We start from the raw sequence: 23,345 nt of genomic DNA on the forward strand, positions 1-23,345 counted from the left end.
TTCGGATAGAAAATAATATTTCAGAAAAGAGTAAGAAAGATATAGGAGAGAATGAAAGTAGAATTGAAGAGTGTTGGAAGTGGAATGAATTTTGGTGTTAGCATTGAAGGGTATTTATAGATGAAAATTCTAACTAGCCGTTATAATTTATTTATTTATTTATTTTTTTTATATTAAAAAAAAAAATTAAATAACAAAACAAAAGTTTCCGTTAAAAAATGTACTAGTTTGACACAATCTGACAAATAATTGAATATATTACCGTTATTTATTATTATTTAAATTAAAAAAATTAAAAAAAATAAAAAAATGAAAATTCTAACTAGCCGTTAACTAGCCGTTATAATTTATTTATTTATTTATTTTTTTTATATTAAAAATAAAATAAATTAAATAACAAAAAAAAAGTTTCCGTTATAAAATGTACTAGTTTGACACAATCTGACAAATAATTGAATATATTACCGTTATTTATTATTATTTAAATTAAAAAAATTTAAAAAAAAATAAAAAAATAAAAATTCTAACTACCCGTTAACTAGCCGTTATAATTTATTTATTTATTTATTTTTTTATATTAAAAAAAAAATAAATTAAATAACAAAAAAAAAGTTTCCGTTAAAAAATGTACTAGTTTGACACAATCTGACAAATAATTTAATATATTACCGTTATTTATTATTATTTAAATTAAAAAAATTAAAAAAATTAAAAAAAAATAAAAAAAAATAAAGTAATGCAGGTGCAGACGCGTGGGGCCCGCGTCTGCACCTGCCCACTCTCTTTCTGGCGCGTGCTTGCACGCGCCAGAAAGAAAATGATGGGGCATGCAAGCACGCCCCATTTCTTGAAAAAAAAAAATAATATGATGGGCGTTCACAACTGTGAACGCCCATCTCTCTTTTATTGTGGGTGGGTGTTAATAACACCCACCCACAATGCTATGAACACCCACATGGGTGTTCATAGGGTGTTAATAACACCCAATGAACACCCATTGTGGGTGCTCTTAAGATTGTGGTGCCTCCCGTTGATTGCATGTAATCTTTAAAAAACTATATAGAGAACGTACTTTTGCAAAGACTATACATAATCGGACATATATATGTATATAATATATGTGTATATATATAGTATATAATAATATACTGACCACAAGAATTTACAAACCTTTGAATCAAAACAATTTCTTCAATCCTTTTAAAAAAAAACAATTTCTTCAATACTTCACCCATACTCAAAACAATTCCGATTGACTTGAAATTTTCACGGTAGGATCGTTTAAAAAATATGAATCCAACGATATATCATATGCTACAAATTTCAATCTCGATGACCAGAATCGTGAAGATGGCCGAAAATGGGGTTAAATATGCAGTTTTTGGTCATCTTCACGATTCCGGCCATTGAGATTGAAATTTTTAGCATATGATATATCGTTGGATTCGTATTTTTGAAACAATCCTACCGTGAAAATTTCAAGTCAATCGAAATTGTTTTGAGCACGAGTGTGCACGGATTCCCTGCACCCCTCAAACATTGCTTGATATATATATATATATATAGATAGAGAGAGAGAGAATTCTAGGGTGTGGGGATCAAATATATATATATATATATATATATATATATATATATATATATATATATATATATACCAGGCAATGTTCCAGCCTTTTTACTCTTAAAAAAAAAAAGGAAGATATTTTTGACAATAGTGTATGACCAATTAGGGGTGGCAAAAATTTCCGAATCCCGATCCTTTCCGAATCCCATCCCATTCCCGTCCCGAAAAAATCCCAACCCGAAATTTTCCCGACCCGAACTTTCGGGATTTTTTTCATCCCGATTAATATCGGGAGCGGGATCGGAAATAAAATCTTATCCCGACGGGATTCCCGACCCGTCCCGAAATAATATAACAATATATTTTATTAATATTATTAATATAATAAGCTAAATATTATTAGGTTTCAACTAATATAACACTTAATTGTGAACTTAATTCACATAATTTTTATTGTTTGGACCATCAAATTGTAAAATCACGAAATGCCATTTTATTTTTGTGTAAGTTTTTAAAAAATTAAATTAATAATTTAATTAATTCATATTTATAATTATCTAATTAGGACAAATATGTAGAACAAGACTCAAAAGATTAATTTGACAATTTATTTACCAAAATTTATTTAATAATTGTATTCGAACTTTTATTAATAATTATCCGATACATTTTTTCTCTTAACAAAACTTTGAAACATTATCCAAAATATTTTAATAGTATATGTTTTAAGTTGAATATTTATTTTTATTTATAAATATAAATTTCTAAATAGTATATTTAATAAAATTATCAAAAAAATTTTATTTTTTGAACGAAATCTTGAATATGAAAAAAAAATTCGGGATTTTTTTTCCCTACCCGACGGGATCCTGAATAGTCGGATCCCGAAATGTTTCGGGTACGGGATCGGGAGGAAAAAAAGTTTCTCGATTCTTTTCGGGACGGGAGTTGGGTAGGGGGTTTATGGGTCCCGACCCTATTCCATCCTCATGACCAACGCATGCGCACCCTAGGGTGCGGGGATCAAATATATATATATATATATATATATATATATATATATATATATATATATATATACAATTTTGTTATCCTGCCCACTCACCGTGCCCACCTAATGTGCCCACCATGAGGTGGCACTCAACTATTGGATGTGATGAATTGTGCGTCCAATAGTTGAGTGTCACCTCATGGTGGACACATTAGCTGGGCACGGTGGATGGACAGGATAGCAAAACTCTATATATATATATATATATCAGGCAATGTTCCAGCCTTTTTACTCTAAAAAACGAAGAAGATATTTTTGACAATAGTGTATGGCCCACGCATGTTCTCTCGCAATCCTAGTACATATTGCATATGGACTGTTTTTTCTTATTGGGATGCACACCAACCCTTCCTCAAATATCTTTTTACTTGATATAAATAATATCATTTATATTAATACAACTAATTAATTACTGAAATAATAAATTCAATAATTGTAATATCTAAACATCTATACAATATTATAATGAATAAAATTCATTTTGATACACGAACTATTGATAAAATGTCAAATGGATACATGAACTATTGAAAATGGTTTAATTGGTACATAAACAACTTATAAAGTCAATTTTACCTTTTACCTACATTATTTTAAAGTCTAATATATTTGTTAAATTAAAATAGACACATTTTATTTTTCAAATTATTTTATTAATACAATTATAAGCATAAATTTATATTTATTTAAATATTATATTATAAACAAGGGATCGTACTTGTTATACGAAACATTGTAAATATTAATTAATAAAAACATGTACATACACATATATATATAACAACTGATAAATTATATATTTAAAAATAATATATATTAAAAATATATAATAAAATATATTTTTTTGTTTATCTATGTTATAATATTATTTATATTAATCAAAATAAATATGATATATATTTTTATGTCTTTTCATTTATGATCTACAAATTTTATGTTGAATATTTTTTCGTATACATGATATATAATCTTTTTTATAGTATAGTAATTAGTAAATATGGATTTATATTTACAATTATAGTTAATATAATAATTTAAAATACAAATATATGTATGTAATTCAATTAATCAATTTAATAAGAATATTCAACTTAAAAGTAATTTAAGTAAAGGACAAAACTGACTTTTGAGTTTGATCATATAACAATTAAACCATTTTCAGTAGTTCATATATTAATTTGACATTTTATGAATAGTTTATGTATCAAAATAATTTTTATTCTATTATAATACAAAATGATCACATAATAACTGTACAAAACATCCCTGTTACATTTTTAAATGAACATCTGAAAAAAAAACTATCTCCCACTCTCCCTACCTCTATATCTCAATAAATATATATATATATATATATATATATATATATATATATATATATATGTGTGTGTGTGTGTGTGTGCGTCTCTTTTCATTTATAATATACAAATATCATATTGAATACATTTTCGGATATATGATATGCAATTTTCATTTTAGTATAGTAATTATTAAATATGAATTTATCTTTATAATTTTAATCAATAAAATAATTTAATTTAAAATATAAAATATGTATTAAGTTGAATTTAATAATAATAATTGACTTTTAAAAAAATAAGTAAAGGACAAAATTGACTTTTGAGTTTGATTATATACCAATTAAATCATTTTCAATAGTTCATATATCAATTTGACATTTTATCAATAGCTCATGTACCAAAATAATTTTTATTCAAAAGAAAAAAGATAAATATATTTGAGAAAAAAATATAAGAACATAGGTGCTTGATAATTTCTTATTTTTCAAGAAATTTCACCACCACAATTCAATTTCCAATCTTATCTAGAACGTTTATACAAACAAAACTTTCTTCTAACACACGAATTCATAATTTTAATTACACTACACCAATCTGCCTGAAAAAGAAACTCTTTTTTCTTTAACATATGGCAGGGGGAAGAGAAGGTACAGAACCTAAAACAAGAATTATACAAGAACAAAACCAACATTGAGCCTAGCTGTTTCTACCATATATAAATTTCACGTAAAAATCATTAACATACAACATTTTCCCGACGACTCAATCACGGGCAATTCGCGTTCCTCCCAGGCCCTCCATAGTAAAAATAGTTGCCCCATTCACCATTCCTTCCGAGTTGAATATCGTAGCAACTGGACTGTTCGGTGAAAATGCCAACATCTTTAGGAGTCCTCAAGTTGTTCGATTCGTCAACGATCTGAATGTTTCTGAAATAACTTGATTTACCGAATCCCTCTTCGGGAAAACGGCCGCTCCCCATCTGTGTCGTCGTGTGTTGTCCATCGGATGCTGAGTTCACTACTTCACCTCCCCATTCGATCATCGAAGCACTGTCCGATAAGTAGGAAAACAAGAAGGCTGGCCAATATCCTAGTACATAGTCATTTCCAAATTGCATCCACCAGTTCCCCTCTTTGGGGTCCTACCAAGATTTTAACAAAACAATGTTAATGCTCAAGACGTCTAAAATCAACAAAATCGTGTCTCCATTCATACCACTGGCAAAAGTGTCAGTTAATAAATATTCTTAAATAATATAAATTAAAAATTTTATCAAGTTCGAACTAGGCTCAAGAGAGTACTCGAGCTTTGACTGAGCAGATCAGCTCTATTACAGGCATATGCCAATGTACTATTATTTAAGAACCAAAACAACCATTCGGGAAGTGATGATGCAATTAACTTCATTTCAAGAATGCAGCTGCTTAAGTTCAAATTATATTTTTATCTGTTACAATGTGGTGCACATAACAACATTGACTATAAGATTAACCATCAACTAAAGTAAAAAATCTGGTGACTTTACAGATATGCCTATGAATAACATTTGGTTCACTCATCTCTAAGCAAAAGAAATAACAGATTGCAAAAAAGATAGCAACTCGGTCTTGAATTTGCACATTGTTCTTTTAGTTGTGCATGCTCAGTGAAAAAAAGTGCACTAGCAAAGAATGCGATGAAATCAGTGTTATATAACACTTAAAACAAAGAACACAACAAAAAAGTACAGAACCATGTTACCTGAGATACTAATGTCAGAGATTCCATTTAATAATGTTTTCAAGAAACAACAGTCTAGAACCATTAAAACTCATTTGTCTTTATACACAAAATCACTCAAAAGCAGAAACATCACATTTTTAAGATTATTAATCACATAAAGTTGAGAGGAGCCAAGCTTTTAGGGGCAAAATTACCTTCCAGACAAGTATGCTGATGTCATATTGATTATTGAGATAACTAGATATTGGATAGATGCTGGCTCCCATTGCTATTTCATTGTTAATTTGAATAAAGCCAGAGCACAGCAAGTTGTAGCAGCCTGTGGCTTGATATGCATCACTCTGCCATTTAATTATTCAAAGTTACGAAAAATAATGCAACAAATCTAGATTCTTTCCACATGCTAGCTGTACATTAGAATAAAGGGACAAAAACATCAATTTCTTGAAAAAAGAAATTTGAAAACTTACAGTCCAATAGGTAAAAAGTCTCGTGTTGTTGTCACCATATAAATCTGGGCTAACCTGTTTTAATGGTACACAAATATTAAAAAATGAGATGAAATGTTTGTTGTAAAAACCCACCGAGATTAAAATAAATTCAAAAAAAAATACCTGCCAACCAGCCTCGATACTATTAAGATCTGAGGCAAAAGAACCTCCAAGAATCCACAACTGGGATAAGCTAAATTCATTTGGCTGCTGAATGCTGGGATCCCATACATTAATTGTTGCCTTTGCTCCATAATATTGGTCTCCCTCAACATAGGCTATGGCATGCTGAAGAACTCCGAAACAACAAAATCCCACCAAATGAACAAGAACAGTTCAAACTAGTATAACAAACATTCAAAACTCTTCAAGCTAAGTTCACAAAACTTTGCCACTATCAAAGATAAGAAAAGGGTCTCGGCCTTTAGCTTCCGCTTTTTCCTGCTTTACGCTTTCCACTATGGATAAAATCGAAACTTTCCAGAAAGTGGAATTACAGCGCACTTTTCCCATTTGATATTTGAAAAGAATGGTAAATTTGTTTGGCATACCTGATGCCCATTTTGATTTATAAGGTCAGGTTCTGGAGCGGCCGGCCTTGGTCTGGGTATACTTCTGTGCTTTTTCTTGCCATATCTTTTGACAGAACTTGCTCTAAGAACATCTTCTTCCCTATTTCTTCTAATAGGGATAGTTCCCTCCGGACACCTCCCATTCATATGCCACATCTGAATAATTTCCTCAGAACTCCCCACTTTTTTGGTCTCACTAAATATGCCTTCAGGGCTATAATTAGGCCTCATCTACCAAAAATTAAATCCAGCCCATCGTTAATAAATAATAAATGGTGAAAAAGATTCGCAGCCAGAAACCAGAAAATAAACAAACTTATCACCTGAATTGTGTGAGTTTTGAGAAAAGGATGATCAAAAGCTGGCTGTTGAGAAATAAGAACACAATCTATAACATCACCATCTGGGCTCTACATTTTCCACAAAAAAAAAAAATCAGATAAAAAATTCACACTTTCACACAAGTAAACAAAAAAAGAACCATAAATATAAAACCTCGATGGACTTGATAGCGGGTTTGTTCAAACGATTCAGATGCTTCATAACTTCAAGATTTCGGCGACTCATGCCAGAACCAGTAGCAGTTCCCAAGTACAGTATCAAGAAAAGGTAAACACACCACCAACAAAAGACCCTCGATTTCATATCCATAAACATTACAACTGCAAGCAGTCACACTACCAAAGTTTCAAACTTTTCAACCCAGAATAGATATTCGATGCTGCACATGAAATCTTGGGCTGGGAAAAAGGCCAAGAAAATCTGCCGACGCAATCAAATAAATAAAGGTAACAGAGGAACCACGAAAGGAGAGGAAGATGAGCTCATGAATGGTGGTTAGTTACCATCTTGTTTTGGTATTTCAACAGGAGAATCGCCTTGTCGTTTGAGTTGAGTTGCACAGTTGCTTTTGGGGGTGTCGACATGTGACTATGGGTTTCGTAGGTGTTGGGTCCCCTCAAATTTTGGAGGATGCCTTCGTCCAATGAATTGGTGTATTATCTTGAAATGGAAATTATAATATTTATATTTATAAATAAAGATAACTTTTTTAATATAGAAAAAAGGAGTGTTAAATATATATATATATTTTTTGAAAGAATATTTATGTTATATTTATTTATATATATATATATATATATATTCGAACTTGAGAGGCGCACACAGTTGAGTGAAACTCAAATATCATACTATTCGATTCGATTGAGGAATATAAATTTGTAAGATTGTCTTACAATAAAAGTGACTACCCACAATTCATTGCAGTTTCAGTTATCCAAATAACGCTTAATGACACATCTTTGCAGCGTCTAAAAAATATTAGCAATATGAATACCACTCCTTATGAGAAATTTATAATATTCTTAAAAGAATTTTGAATTGTTTTTTAATATTGCACGAGCAAAAATTGGTCGGAATATTACCCAATTGGGATAAGATTTATATATAAATAAATAAATATATATATATATATATATATATATATATATATATATATATAGACACACACACAAAAGAACAACTCGCGCCTTCAAAATTGGATTGAAATCTATCACATGTTTCAAGTGAATGTTAATTAATTATATATATATATATATATATATATATATATATATATATATATTGTATGTCTTTTGTAACACAAGTTTATATCTATGAGATGATTGATCTGATCCATATATTTATGAGATGATTGATCCGATCCATATTTAATATAAAAAAATAATATTTTTGACATAAAAAATAATATTTTTTTAAAAACTGGGTGAGATTGTAGCTTCGTCTCACGAAATCTCTCTCTTTCAAAAGTTCATGTTTCTGTATTGTTTCTTAGGAGATTTTTTTTTATATATACTTGTATTCGGGTGTACGTGTTTCATGCTTATGAAGTTTTTTTTAATTAAAATACAAAAATAACGTTCTCATAAATAATAATTCACCAAAAGGAAAAAAAAAAAAAAGAAGAGAAAATGTGGCATTTTCGTAATTAAATAGTCATCAAAATATTAAAAAGTTCGAGGTGATCATACCAAGTTATCAACATACCAACCCCTCACCCTTAATATATAACTAACAGCAACACACACCGTTGCGTGCGTAATGTAATTTAGTTAAAAAAATTATGTGTTGTGTGTATATAATATAATATAATATAATATTTATTTTTAAAAATAATTGATTTTATTAAGATATGTCATTTTTGCAATTTGATAATTTTGTGTGGTTTTTTTTTATTAAAGTTGAGCATACCAATAGATAAACTAAGGTGTTTTTTCCAGGGACGGCGCTTGCCCAGGGCAGAAAATATTTTTTAAAAAATTATTATATATTTAAATCATAATTATTATATATAATGGGGCCCTAATAATTATTTTATATTATAAATATAAATATAAATAATGAAAGCAAAAACATAAAACTTACTGTGACGTATGAATTGAATTGTCAATTATCATTTTCAAAACACACACACGTAATCATAAGACACAAAATACTCGACACGTAATCACACAACGTCCAAATTAACGTCGGAGAGAACCACAATGAGTCAAGAGAGACTGAATGGTTTAGCGATCATGTGCATCGAAAAGACATATTGAAGGATATATCATATGACGACATAATTGATGACTTTGCTTCAAAAAAAACTAAAGAAGATTGTGTTTTAAATAATATTGATTGTTGAATAAATTATTTTGATGAATTATGTAAAACGTTCTTTCTGATATGTATTTTCTTAGTTTACATATTTTGTTTTATTTTGATCATGCTATTCAATTTTCTTTTATATATATTCGATTTTTCAAATTAATGCGAAAAATGGTCATATTTTAAGCTTCATTCATGGTCTCGTTTTTATGAAAAACGCCCTGGTTTTTGCTTATATAGTATGGATAGATAATAGAGATAGAGATATATAGACAACAGTGGTTGGAGAATTTCTTTTCTAATCTAAATACTATGGATTTGACATACGTGGACTTAGGATCTCATCCATGTTAGTATGTCACTAGATTCTCGGAGAAATTTATTTAAAGAAAATTTATATTTTCGATATATTAAGTTTGTAACTATATAATATTGGTCATTTATGTAAAAAATTTCAGTTTAAATTTTGTAATTTTGTAATTTTTAATAATTTTAGTCATTTTCATTAAAAATGCTGATATGACATTTACACATCAGCACTGCATAATAGTTCTATGTCAGTGTTAATTCAGAAAAATGATTAAAATGCCACGTAAACAAGGGTATTGGATTAAAATTAAATTTCGATAATATAAAAGGACCCAAATCACAAAGAAATTAGCATATGTAATGAAAAAAACAATCTTGTCTATTTTTAATTTAAATTGCTGATCAGTTTGCTTCATTTTGAATAAACATGCGTATGAAAAGGGGTCCCTTGCTCTTTATATTCAAGGATGAACACAAAAATTTGTTTTTAGCTTTTTTATCTTAAAAAAAACACAGATAATAATTGACGATGTCTCGTCAACTAAAATTCTGCGGCTTGAATATGTGAATAGATGTAGTAACCGAAATTTATTTTACGTGATTTAAATAGTTAAAGCATGTTTTAAATGGATTATTATGGATTAAAGGATTTTATATTATAAAAACCAAGTGGAAAATCGAGTTCAGGATGTCTGAAAATAGTCCATAGGACAAAAGTGGCTTGAGCAGTTCGGAAGCATCTAACTTGGGCCAAGGATGATCGGATGGTCCGAACTAGTTCGGACGGCAAGGATTGAGTTCGAATGCACAGGGAGAGTTCGAAAGGTCCGAACTCAAGATCGGAACTTCTGAACTGAGTTAGGCCATGCTCACCATTGACGTGCCAAGAATGTACAAACAAGTGAGATTTCATGCAGATCGGAGTTTCCGAAGTGGGAGTTCGGAGCTTCCGAAAAGCATATCAAAACTTCCAATCAGGGATGTTCGAAGATGTGGCGTGCATTCAAGTTCGAAGCATCCGAAATAGGATTCGGTGCTTCCGAACTTTGCCTATAAATAGGCCACAGATTTTTCACAGTAGATGTGTATTTTAGGTGTTTCACCTAGCCCCGTGTATATTTTGAGTTTTTATAGTCTTATACTTGAGGGTCGGACGATAGCGAGGTCTTGCAGGACTTGTAGCAGAGCTGTGCCAGGGTTGGGGCCTTCAACATCAACAGAGCCAACTATAGTTGTAAGGCCCGGAATTTAATTTTAATCCAAAAATATTTAATTTGAGAATTTTGAAGTTTAGATTTGAATTTTAATATTCTTAAATTATTTAGAATTGAAATTGAATTAAAAAGATTGTCCGGTGACTGATTTGCAATTATGCAAAAGTTTAGGGACTAAACTGCAAATTGATCAATATATATCTAATTTTACATTTCCTCCTTATCATTCCATCGTGTAAAAACCAGCAGCCAAAGGAGAAGAAGCAGAAACACTAACCCACGTCATTTCTCATCTTTTAAAGCTTCGATTTTTTGATATCCGTCCGTAAGAATTCAGATTTGAATATATATTCGCGATCACCTCTCCAAGAGCTACGTTTTGGCGTAAGTTTTCTTAAGTTCTATCATACTTGATTTTAATGTTGAAGATAAAATTTTATTATTATTGGTTATACATGTGCTTGAGCTAGTACCTATTATATATTCGAAGACGGATCGGAGAAAGATCGTCGATTTGATTTGTAGTGAATTTTTGAAGAAATATGTGAAATGTTCAATTCTGAATCATGGTTGGACGTGTATATACATACTGATATTTGATGTTTATGAATGAGATGGGATTTATATAGTGCATTGATTATTGTTTTGGTTGCCGGTTTTTAGCCATTACGCCGTCGATTTCAGAAATTGCTACACTTTTGAATTATTGATTGAGCTGTACAATAGTTGAGTTGTTTTCCGATGTTTATAGCACATTGATACTTGATTTTCAGAGTTAGTTGAAGATTGACGAACTCGAGACCTCCGACTTCAAACGGGTAGAAGTTTGATCAAGCTTGTGAATTGAGTTAGCTTGTTATCCGTATTTAGGTATGATTCAATGACGATCGAATTGGGGTTAAATGTCGAGATGAGTGACCTCTCGATCCCATCAAAAATCACACATTACTTTGCGTTACATGTTTATATGTTTGGTTATGCATTGCTTGTGCTTATTAGGCTTTGTAAGATGATTGTGTATTATGTCATCTTATGGTGCATGTTGAGACTAATCCTCCTTCTAGCCTTGCCATGATATCGTTGATGAGTTATTAGATTCGATATCAAGTATCAGTGATGAGTTCATAACATTGTTACTTAGACTTCAGTTATAGTATCAGTGATGAGTTTAGGCCTGATGATGAGTTGATGCGTTTTAGCATTTGAACTATTGTCTTCTATTGGGCCTTGTTTCCTTGATAACCTTGCCATTTGCCTTGCATTTTGTAGTGACCAACCCGGATCCACTACCTAATCAGAGTTATAGTAAAAGCGCATGCAATAAAAGCTTAAAACGTAAAGTGCGGATAATTAAAATACAACAAATCCAATCGGCAGAATACAACCGACGCTATCAAAAGTGTATAAATACTGTTATACAACCAAATCGAAGGTTCCGGGTAAATAAATCCCTACCCTCTACAACCTCGTACTCCCCAAGCTCAATCCTGCTAAGAGCCGCCTGGACCGTCTAGCCTCAAACCTGCTCCGCCACAAGGTACACGATACCCAAACACAGGGGCGTGAGCTAGAACGCTCAATACAAAGCAATGATATAAATACATATATGCGCACACAGATGATTTAAAACTCAAGTGAAAACACTTGCTCATGGCGCTGGGAATATACAGTAACGGCTAGAGAGCTACTCCGCGGGGTACTCGTATACTCCATATCAGGGCTGAGCCAACCCCATCCTGACCCGAATCCAAAACAGGATACAAGTCTCATATGGAAACTGTCATACCTGACTCGAGTCCAAAATGAGATCATCGTTCCCCATGGAGACTGTCAATGACTCACATCTCACCGGATGCAGTCACACGTAAAATCATATATGTGCTAAGGCGGTAAAACATGATAAAACATGATAAAACATATAGCACATACTCATGCAATATATAAGCAAATATATCATGCCGGCTATCTCGGTCAGTACTTACGTACCTCTAATACTGCTGGTCAAACCTAGCTCTGCTGGTCTAGACTCCAAGCCTACTAGTCCAGTCTACTAGCTAATACAATGCAAATATCCATGCATTAACAATTAAGCTCTAAAAGCCTTAACTAAGCTATTGCATACTCCTAAATATTTTTAGGATGCCAAAGCTATACCTGCATCCGTCGTTAGCCCTTTGCTAACGATAGCCTCAAAACTAGGCCGTAGCTCCGCGACGACGTCTAGATCACTAAGCCACTTCCGGATTTCCCGTAGGATGCCTAGATCTCCCTAGATCTGAGTTAGAAGGCTTAGGAATCGAGAGAGAAGAGAGGAAATTGGTGCGAGAAAATGAATTCTCGGACCCTCTATTTATAGGCAACGTTCGAAGCCTCCCAACCCGGTTCGGACCATCCGAACTCGATCGAAACCTCCGATCGCACCTTCGGAGCATCCAATCGCTCAATATTACGTCAGCCATGACGTCACCTTGCTGACATAAACGATGACATGTGCCCTGGTCCAGATCGGAGCCTCCGAACTTGCCGACGAAGCGTCCGAACTCGATCGGAGCCTCCGATCCTGGCACGGAGCTTCCGATCCACTTCGGATCGTCCGAACTTCCTCTTCGGACCGTCCGATCCTGCTGAACCAATTCAATTAATTCGAGTACTCTGAATCCATTTCTGAAGTCCGTTTTCCCAACAGGAACTTACTTAATCATGTTTTACTTAATCTAAATATGATCACGTGATTAATTACTCATTTAATCACTAATCAGAGATGCGGGTTACTACATTCTCTCCAGTTAAGAAATTTCGTCCTCAAAATTTAAGTCTTAGAGAAAAACATAAATAGCCAACCAAATGATCTTTATTACAACTGAACAAGTATAATTCGACACAAAGAAGTACAAAATCTCAAAATAACTCGGGGTGCTCGGCTAACATCCGGCTCTCCAACTCCTAAGTAGCTTCCTCTGTCCCTCTGCGTTGCCACTGTACCATAACCAATGGTATGCGCTTGTTACGAAGTACCTTGTCCTTCCTGTCAAGAATCCGTAGGGGTTTCTCCACATACGATAGATCTCGATCTACCTTTACCTCAGTCGGATGCAAAATATGCGACTCGTCCGCCACATACTGCCTCAACAAGGACACGTGGAACACATCGTGGATCTTCGAAAGATCAGGTGGCAAGGCCAGATGATAAGCCATATCCCCAACCTTCTCGAGAATCTTGAAAGGACCAATAAATCTAGGTGTCAGCTTACCCTTGCAACCAAAACTCATCACTTTCCGGAAAGGTGACACACGCAAGAAAACATACTCTCCTACCTCAAAATAAAGTGGCCTGCGGTGAGTGCTCGCGTAGCTAGTTTGTCAATCCTGGGCTGCCTTAACCCTGCGTCGGATCAACTCCACTGCATCAATCATCTGCTGAATCATCTGAGGACCTTCAACCTGACGCTCACCAACCTCATCCCAAAACAAAGGTGTACGACAACGGCATCCATAAAGAGCCTCAAACGGTGCCATGCCAATGCTGCGATGGAAACTATTGTTGTAAGCGAACTCCACCAAGGGTAAATGATCATGCCACGCTGGACCAAAATCCATCACCGCCGCGCGAAGCATATCCTCTAAAGTGCAAATAGTACGCTCCGACTGTCCGTCCGTCTCTGGATGATAAGCCGTACTCAAGCTCAAAGTAGTACCAAGGGCTCGCTGGAAACTACCCCAAAATCTTGAGGTGAATCTCGGATCTCTATCGCTGACAATGCTCAACGGAATCCCATGCAATCGAACAATCTCTCGCACATACAATTGCGCCATCCTATCAAAGGTGTAATCGCGGTTATAGGGAAGAAAATGCGCTGACTTCGACAACCGATCCACGACAACCCAAATAGCATCACAATTCATGGAAGACATAGGCAAGTGGGTGACAAAGTCCATCGTCACATGCTCCCACTTCCATTCAGGAATCTCTAGGCTGTGAAGTAACCCTCCGGGTCGTCTAAACTCTGCCTTGACTTGTTGACACACAAGGCATCGGGATACGAACTGATAAACGCTGCGCTTCATCCCTTTCCACCAAAATCGAGTGCGAAGATCCTTGTACATCTTCATGCTGCCTGGATGTATAGAGAATCGACTGCGGTGAGCTTGCGATAAGATCTCATCCCTCAAAGTAGAGTCCTCGGGTACCACAACTCGACCAGAAAGACACAACAGACCGTCTCCTTGCAGATGAAAACCAGAAGTATTATCACCCTCAGCCAGGCGGGCTAACTTCTGAGTCTTCAGATCAGAATTCTGAGCTTCCCGGATTCTCCTATATAGCGCTGGCTCTGCAAGCACAGAAGAGAAACGAATCCCTTGTTGTTCTTTCTTATGACGGAACGTGAATCCCAAAGAACAACACTCCTCCACTGCCTTCGAAACTGAACTGGTATGAAGGGAACTCACATAAACTTTGCGACTAAGCGCATCAGCAACGGGATTAGAAGAATCTGGATGGTACTTGATCTCAGAATCGTAATCCTTCAATAGATCCATCCAACGATGCTGCCGCATGTTCAATTCAGCCTGAGTGAACAGATACTTCAAACTCTTATGATCGGTGAAGATCTCAAATCGTTCTCCGTACAAATAGTGACGCCATATCTTAAGAGCAAAGACAATGACTGCAAGCTCTAAATCATGTACGGGATAGTTCTCCTCGTGAGTCTTCATCTGTCTGGAGGCATAAGCAATCACGTGGCCATTCTGAGTCAACACACACCCCAAACCCTGGAGAGAAGCATCAGTGAAGACTACAAAACCACCTGATCCAGTCGGTAAAGCAAGAACTCGAGCTGTCGTCAGACGACGTCTCAACTCACAAAAACTGTCTTCACAAGCATCAGACCAAACGAAAGAAACGTCTTTCTTCGTCAACTGAGTCAAAGGCTTAGCTATCTGAGAGAAATTCTCCACAAAACGACGATAGTATCCTGCTAAACCAAGGAAACTAAGAATCTCAGAAGTTGTAGTCGGTCGTGACCAATTTAGAATAGCCTCTATCTTGCTAGGATCAACAGATACACCATCCTGAGAAATGACATGACCCATAAACACTACTCGGTCAATCCAGAAGTCATACTTACTCAGCTTTGCGTACAACTGTCTCTCCCTCAAGACCTGTAGTACAGTATAGAGATGGTAGGCATGCTCATCCATGCTGCAAGAGTACACCAAAATGTCATCGATGAACACCACCACGAACTTATCCAGAAAGTCGCGGAAAACTCTGTTCATCAGATCCATAAAAACAGCTGGAGCATTCGTCAAACCAAACGACATTACTAAAAACTCATAGTGTCCATATCGCGTACGAAATGCTGTCTTAGGAACATCCTCCTGTCAAACTCGCAACTGATGAAACCCAGACCGAAGATCAATCTTCGAATAGACAGAAGTACCCTGCAACTGATCAAAGAGATCATCTATCCGCTGAAGAGGATACTTATTCTTCACTGTTGCTTGATTCAACTGACGGTCAATACACAACCGCATCGAACCATCCTTCTTCTTGACAAACAGTACTGGAGCTCCCCATGGCGAAACACTAGGTAGAATATAACCCTTATCAAGAAGATCTTGCAATTGCTTCTGCAGCTCTTTCATTTCTGACAGTGCCAATCGGTAAGGAGTTCTGGAAATCGGTGCAGTCCCTGGCACTAACTCAATGCCAAACTCAATTTCCCTTATTGGTGGCAAACCTGGAATCTCCTCCGGAAACACATCTGGAATGTCACGAACCACTGGTATCTCTCGGATATCTGGTTCTCCTAAGGATGCGTCAATGGCGTAGATAAGGTAGCCTTCCCCGCCAGATTCTAAAGCACGCCAGGTCTTCAGAGCTGAAACCACTGGCATCGGGGGTCGTGCTCCCTCACCATAGAAATACCATGACTCGTCATCCTCTGGACGAAACTGGACAAACCTCTGATAGCAATCCACTATCGCTCGGTAGGTAGTCAATAGATCTATCCCAATGATGCAATCAAAATCCTCCATTGCTAGAATCATTAGGTTAGCACTAAGCTGATGTCCCTCGAAATCCAAAACACAACCCCTAACTAGACGCTTGGCTAAAACCTCGCTTCCCATAGGAGTATAATCCATTAGCAATACGTCTAAAGGAATAAACGGCAATCTATACTTCTTAGCAAAACGTGCTGAGACAAAAGAATACGATGCACCGGTATCAATTAAAACATATGCAGGAAAATCACATAAACGACAGATACCTGCAATCATCCGATCGCTGTCAGCCTCTGCCTGTTCCTGGTTAAGCGCAAAGACCTGACCCTGGGTACATGGCCTCAACGAAGAATGACCCCGAGAAGGAGTCTGAGTAGGCTGTCTCTGAGACTGCTGTGGATGCTGGCGCTGCTGCGAATACTACTACTAGAAAGGTGGCTGAACAGATGCCTGAGAACCTCCAGAACCACTCGCTGCCCCAATCAGCATAGGACAATCTCTCTTCATGTGACCTTCGTGGCCACACTGGAAACATGCAGTGGCTGACCGACCACACTGCCCTGGCGGATGTCTGCGTCGGCACTGAGTACACCGGTTCGGTCTCTGTCCACCAAAACGATGCACTCCACCAGATCCAGAGGAAGAAGAAGTACCTCCTGCTTCTTGAAGGAGTGTCCTCTTGGACCCAAAGTACTAGAGCTCGCTGGCCTGGAATCTAAACATGATCACGTGATTAATTACTCATTTAATCACTAATCAAAGATGCGGGTTACTACACATTTCGTTGTGATTTATATTTGAAATGCATGAATCTTGCCATATATGTTTCCTTATATGTTTCTGTTGTTTCATACTAAGTTTATACTTACTGGTTTGTCCGGTTGTTGCTTTGTCTTTTTGTGTGCATTGCAACAAGTGATTCAGGGCCGAGTCATAGGAGGCCATGAGCTTTGGAAGAATTTAGATATGGAGAATTTGTGTCTAAGTTGTAGAATTTGTTGTCAAACTTTTGTTATATATGAAGTTGAGCATGTATGTTTAATGTCAAAACTTGTATCAATATAGTTTTTGCAAACTTAGAATTACGTTTGAATACATGTAGCACTTTGTAAGCTTGTTGATTGAATAAAGTTGCTACCTTTCATGTATTTATTGTTCTTGCATGCTTAGCATTTTACATATTGAAATATATGTTTAAAACTTAGCAAGATCATAGCAAGAGACAGCACAAGAAAAAGTGCACTTGTGAAGCAGCACGGGGCTCGCTCGAGCTGCACTTTTGTGCGCTCGAGCAAGGCCCATGTTGTGCCAGCACAATTTGGCCGCTCGAGCGGCACAATTTGGCCGCTCGAGCGAGACCATAATTAAAAAAATAAAATAAAATTCTTGTGTCTTGATTACTTCAATGCTCGGTTACCAGTAGAATTGATGCTCCAATAAGAATCGAGATAAGCACCCAAGGTCCCCACATTGTTTGGTATCAGAGAATAAGTTGTCTTGAGTCGACATTAGAAGCTGAGCAGGGTAGATTGAGTCGCATGAATTCATTATGCATAAGTTTAATGCATTGTTTGATTTCTTGAATTCTATGCGAGCATGTTCTACTGTTTGCAATAACATGTTTTGGATGCTAGCATGTTCATCTTTTGCACTTATGTGATTGTATTCTTATGGAATTTAAGTTTTCAACATGTAATATGGAAAAGTGTTGTGTGATGGGAATTATAAGGCATACTCATGAGATTAAAGAGTATGAGATATTGGAACATAGATTATAATGATGTTATGCACTGAATTGTTGTATAATCAAAGTCTAGAAGCTATGCCTCCCTGAAAAAAACGTAATGTTCCACAGGTACCTCCGACGGAGCACGAAAGTACGACAGCTACTCCTATGGATACGACTGCTACTCCAATGGAAGTATTGCTGAAACGATTTCAGTCATTCAAGCCACCGAGTTTGAAAGGAAAGAGGATTATGTTGCATGTGAAAGTTGGCTTGACGATATTGAACAACTCTTTGAATCACTTGATTATTCTGATGACCGTCGAGTTCGATTGGTTGTACATCAACTGCATGATAGGGCTAAAAGTTGGTGGATTATGACCTAGAAAGCTTTGGAAAACCGAGGTACTGTTATTACCTGGAATGTGTTTAAAACTAAGTTTTTCAAATGTTTCTTTCCTACGTCATACAGAAAAGACAAAGGGGCAGAATTTGCTAATCTAAAATAGTGTAACGTGAATATTGAAGATTATGTTGCTAAGTTTTCTACTTTACTCCGGTTTGCAACTCATATTGCTGATAATGAGGAAGCGAAGGCCAATCAATTCATCAATGGCTTAACCCTGATGTCTTTAATTACTTTGGTAAATGCGGGGCGACCTAATAATTTTGCAGATGCCCTAGACAAAGCCAAAGGAGCCGAAGGTGGGATTATGAGACAAAGAGGAACGTCATCTATGCCACAATGTTCCTCATAGCCACAACCACAGCCATTGCAACCTCAGGTACCATTTCCACAGCAACAGCAAAGCAGGTATGAAGGTGGTGGTATTGGTAGCAGCCGCAAAGAAAGTTTTTGTTTTAAACCCAAAGGTAAGAAGTTTAAGAAGACTGGAAGTAGTTCTTCTTGCTCTAGTGGTTCAAGACCATTCAGTTCTACTTAGAGTTCAGGGTATTCTGATTGGTTTTGCAACAAATGCGGGGGACGACACTACAGTGATAATTGCAAAGGAGTGACAGGTAATTGTAAGTTGTGTAACAGGCCAGGACATTATGCCAGAGTATGTCCAACACGTGAATCAGGTATTTCACAAGGGGAAGGAACATCAAGATTTTCTACTCCTTCTGACCAGCAAGCTACTACTGTGCATTCATTTCAAACTCCAAGTAGACCAACCCAAAGCAGGCATGGAGAGAGCCAAAGTGTAGTTCAACCTCCTCAACAACAAGCGAGAGTTTTTGCACTTATAGAGGATCAGGATCAGGCTGCACCTGACGATGTGATTACAGGTAACTGTACTATTTATGGTTATCCTTCTTATGTGTTGATTGAAACTGGAGCATCGCATACCTTTATTTCTGAGAAATTTGTTTCTTTGCATGATTTATGTATTGAGACTTTTGAAAGTGTGGGTGCCCGGTGAGCCAACTTGTGGCTAAGGGCTTTTATGACTCTATGTATAAACAATCTTTTGTTTAATATAATTTACACTTTTATAATGCCATTTACTTTATCTTTTATCATATTATTATGTTGTGACATACTATAAGATGTTTAGATGAAGACCTTGAGTATACTATAGTGTATGTAAGATGTGGTAGCACATGGGGATGGCTATCATGAAACACATCTTAAAGTCAATGTATATTCTAAACAGTTCCTAGTCGATTGAGCCGTCCGTTAATAAGGATAAGGATCGCTCGAGATTGAGACTAGCGTTTGCGATGCCGAGTACCACGTTTCATTGGTATGGAACATAGAGATGTTCAAAGCATGCAAATGGATATTCATATGATGAATGATCGAACTACCCTATCCGGACATTCCAAGTGGTTATCACTTATCGAGTGGATAAAGTCCGCGGTTTTGGTTGTACACCATTAGTCCTTACTACTTGAAACATCATTGAGACTCTATATGCTAGTACTGTACTTTGACTCGTTTACCGACTCTATTGAGGTCATCAGGTGTCAGGATTGGGTACAGTTACGACACATATAGGAGTCGATGCTTTGTTGTCAATGATTCACCACATACTTGCGAGTGTGGATATCCTATGCAATCTGAGGAGATATTAGTGTGACGAATCTCTGGCCAGAGTACATGATGTGTTTTAGGTTACTCGGTGTTCCTAGTAACACATGCGATGTCACTATTTGATCTTCAAGATGCATTGCATAGTTATCGAATCTCGAACGACTCTCGATTTACCAATGGTTGTTGATTCGATCGGGATATATGGATGAAGGGACCGTACTGTACGCTAACCAAAATCTATTGGTTCTTGCAGGCACTATCAGTGATACCTAGGGAATCATGGGGCGATGTTGCTAGACGCTCTTACCATGATTCGATGGGCAAGTCGGAAATTGTTGTTCCGAGTCACAAGGAGTTGTGAGCCCACGGCTAGCTGTATCCCTGAACCATTGAGGGTCACACAAGTAATGGATTTCTAATCCCCGTTGAGATAATTAAATTTAAAGAGTTAAATTTAGTGAATAAAAAAGTGGGACTTCTTATTTAAAAGTAGAGGGAGTAAGATTTCCTAAAATGACATAGTGATGGACATTTTTGGAAACCACTGAATTCGGATTCAGAAAATTTATCTTGACTTTAAAAGATGCAGAAATGGTTTCTGTGCACATTGGTGAAATTGCACTACAAGAAAATTGCAAAACGACAACGGATATTATCCGTTGTCGTAGGGCGGATTAAAACCGTTGTAACTGGGGGCGTTGTAAAAAGCGTGCCCTATCACAACGGTTTATATCCGTTGTCGTATCCATCCTACCACAACGGTTTTGCAACAGTTTGTAACCGTTGTCGTAAGTCTCCAAAGACAACGGTGCTGCAACAGTGTAAATCCGTTGTCATTGACTATTTAAGACAACGGTTCTGCAACAGTGTAAATCCGTTGTCATTGACTATTTAAGACAACGGTTCTGCAACAGTGTAAATCCGTTGTCATTGACTATTTAAGACAACGGTTCTGCAACAGTGTAAATCCGTTGTTGTTTATGGCTTAGGACAACATATTTGCAATAGTTTATATCCGTTGTCGTTTGTGGATTACAAGAACGGTTTTGCAACAGTGTATATCCGTTGTCGTTTGTGATTAAAACCGTTGCCTAATTAATCTTCATACGAACTATAAATATTAATAAAAAAATCAATATAAAATAAAATATTTACTACATTGAATCCATGAAAATATTCAAGTTCCAAAATAGTTACACACATCAAATTTGAAATATAATACTACGTAGTCGAAACTGAAAATATCCCATCTAATATAATATAAATGTAACAAAAGTAGTTCCAAAAGATGGTTATATCAAAACATAAATCATCATGTGTTTGTTCTTGATAACGATGTTCACGAGATGACTTCTATGTATTACCAAGGCGATCTGAAACACAGCTCAATCCTTGCATCAAAACCCCTTATGCATTACTCTCGAGTTACCTAAAAGAAAACACATTCTCAGTCCAAAATTATCAACAAAATCTTAGACCAATTTAAACATGGAATCCAATCTCAACTATCAAACTAATATATCCCTTGTCATGGAAAAAAATAAAAGAAAAAAACTCAGCAACTCCAAAAGGGAAGGCAGTACAGATTTTATTCAACTCATTTTTGCATTTGTATTGAATTCATAAAATATAATAGGCACAGTTAACAAACCGTGGGCTCCTACCAACCCACAGGCCACAAGCTAAACCATGGATTTGGCATTTTCAAGTTACACTCCACAACATCCCAATAAAATAACATTATTTCATTTTAACTAAAAGTTAAAATAGTGTTTCAGATTCATCCACTTGTAAACAGTCCTGTTGCAAGAAAAGATACTATACACAAAACTTATACGTAACAAGATTCCTTAATTTGCATTCCCAAATCAAATAAGTTACAGAAACAAAAGAATCATGCGTTCTATAATGACCAGATTTTCTTCTCATTACCGAAACACCTTTCAATGCAGACTAGAAAATTCTGTTGCAATGATTTTTCAGTCTCTCTACTTAATGCAATAAGAAAAATGATCTTTTTTCAGTGAACAATGACAATAGAATATGGTATATACCTCCTCCTTATTTCATATAATTATAGATGGAACAAGACAACTTTAAATAACTTTTTTGATATTCTGCAGCAGTCTAGGAAAAGAATATGCATGACAATTACCATGCCATCCAAGAAATAATATTAATTGTGAACCAAGCATGTACACAAAGTCCTGGAGATGATACATTAAGTTACAAGAATTACAAAGCAATTTAGAAAGGCAGACAAGAATGAACTAACAAATTAACATTATTTTAGGTACATGTAAAATAAGCTATGCATATTTAATCTCTCTTATTCTACAACATATTTCATTTTAACTAAAAGTTGACTAAAGATCCTATGCAGCTAGTTAGGCCTTGTTCGTACCTTAGGGAATCCAAGCTCATAAAGCCCAAAAACGACAAGAGCCACCAAAGGAACAACAAAAATTGGATTATCACAGCAGAAAATAAAAACTCATTAAGCAAAAGTGAACAATAACAAAATAAAACAATATTAATTAAACATACCTAGTCATAATTAATATAGTCTAGTATGCATTCCGCCCATTCGGATCGCACTTCATCAATTTCTTCATTAGAGTAAACTGTTTTCATGAACTGTGAACAAACTCAAATTATATTAGTAAAAAAACAATAATGAAGAAGAAACATGA

The 23,345-nt window shown here is 35.5% G+C and overlaps 1 protein-coding gene across 1 annotated transcript; it reads right to left on the reverse strand.

Moving 5' to 3' along the window:
• Positions 1-4,412: 4,412 nt before the first annotated feature.
• LOC140864173 (protein neprosin-like) lies at positions 4,413-7,666 on the reverse strand. The gene is made up of 7 exons (XM_073268141.1): positions 7,203-7,666; positions 7,031-7,117; positions 6,687-6,938; positions 6,259-6,423; positions 6,115-6,168; positions 5,839-5,985; positions 4,413-5,063 (listed from the first exon to the last, which is right to left on the reverse strand). The coding sequence occupies exons 1-7, from the start codon at positions 7,362-7,364 to the stop codon at positions 4,686-4,688; spliced, it is 1,245 nt and encodes a 414-aa protein (XP_073124242.1). The 5' UTR covers positions 7,365-7,666; the 3' UTR covers positions 4,413-4,685.
• Positions 7,667-23,345: the final 15,679 nt, after the last annotated feature.

Source organism: Henckelia pumila, chromosome 4 (genome assembly GCF_033568475.1).
Source record: "Henckelia pumila isolate YLH828 chromosome 4, ASM3356847v2, whole genome shotgun sequence".
Taxonomy (NCBI): domain Eukaryota; kingdom Viridiplantae; phylum Streptophyta; class Magnoliopsida; order Lamiales; family Gesneriaceae; genus Henckelia; species Henckelia pumila.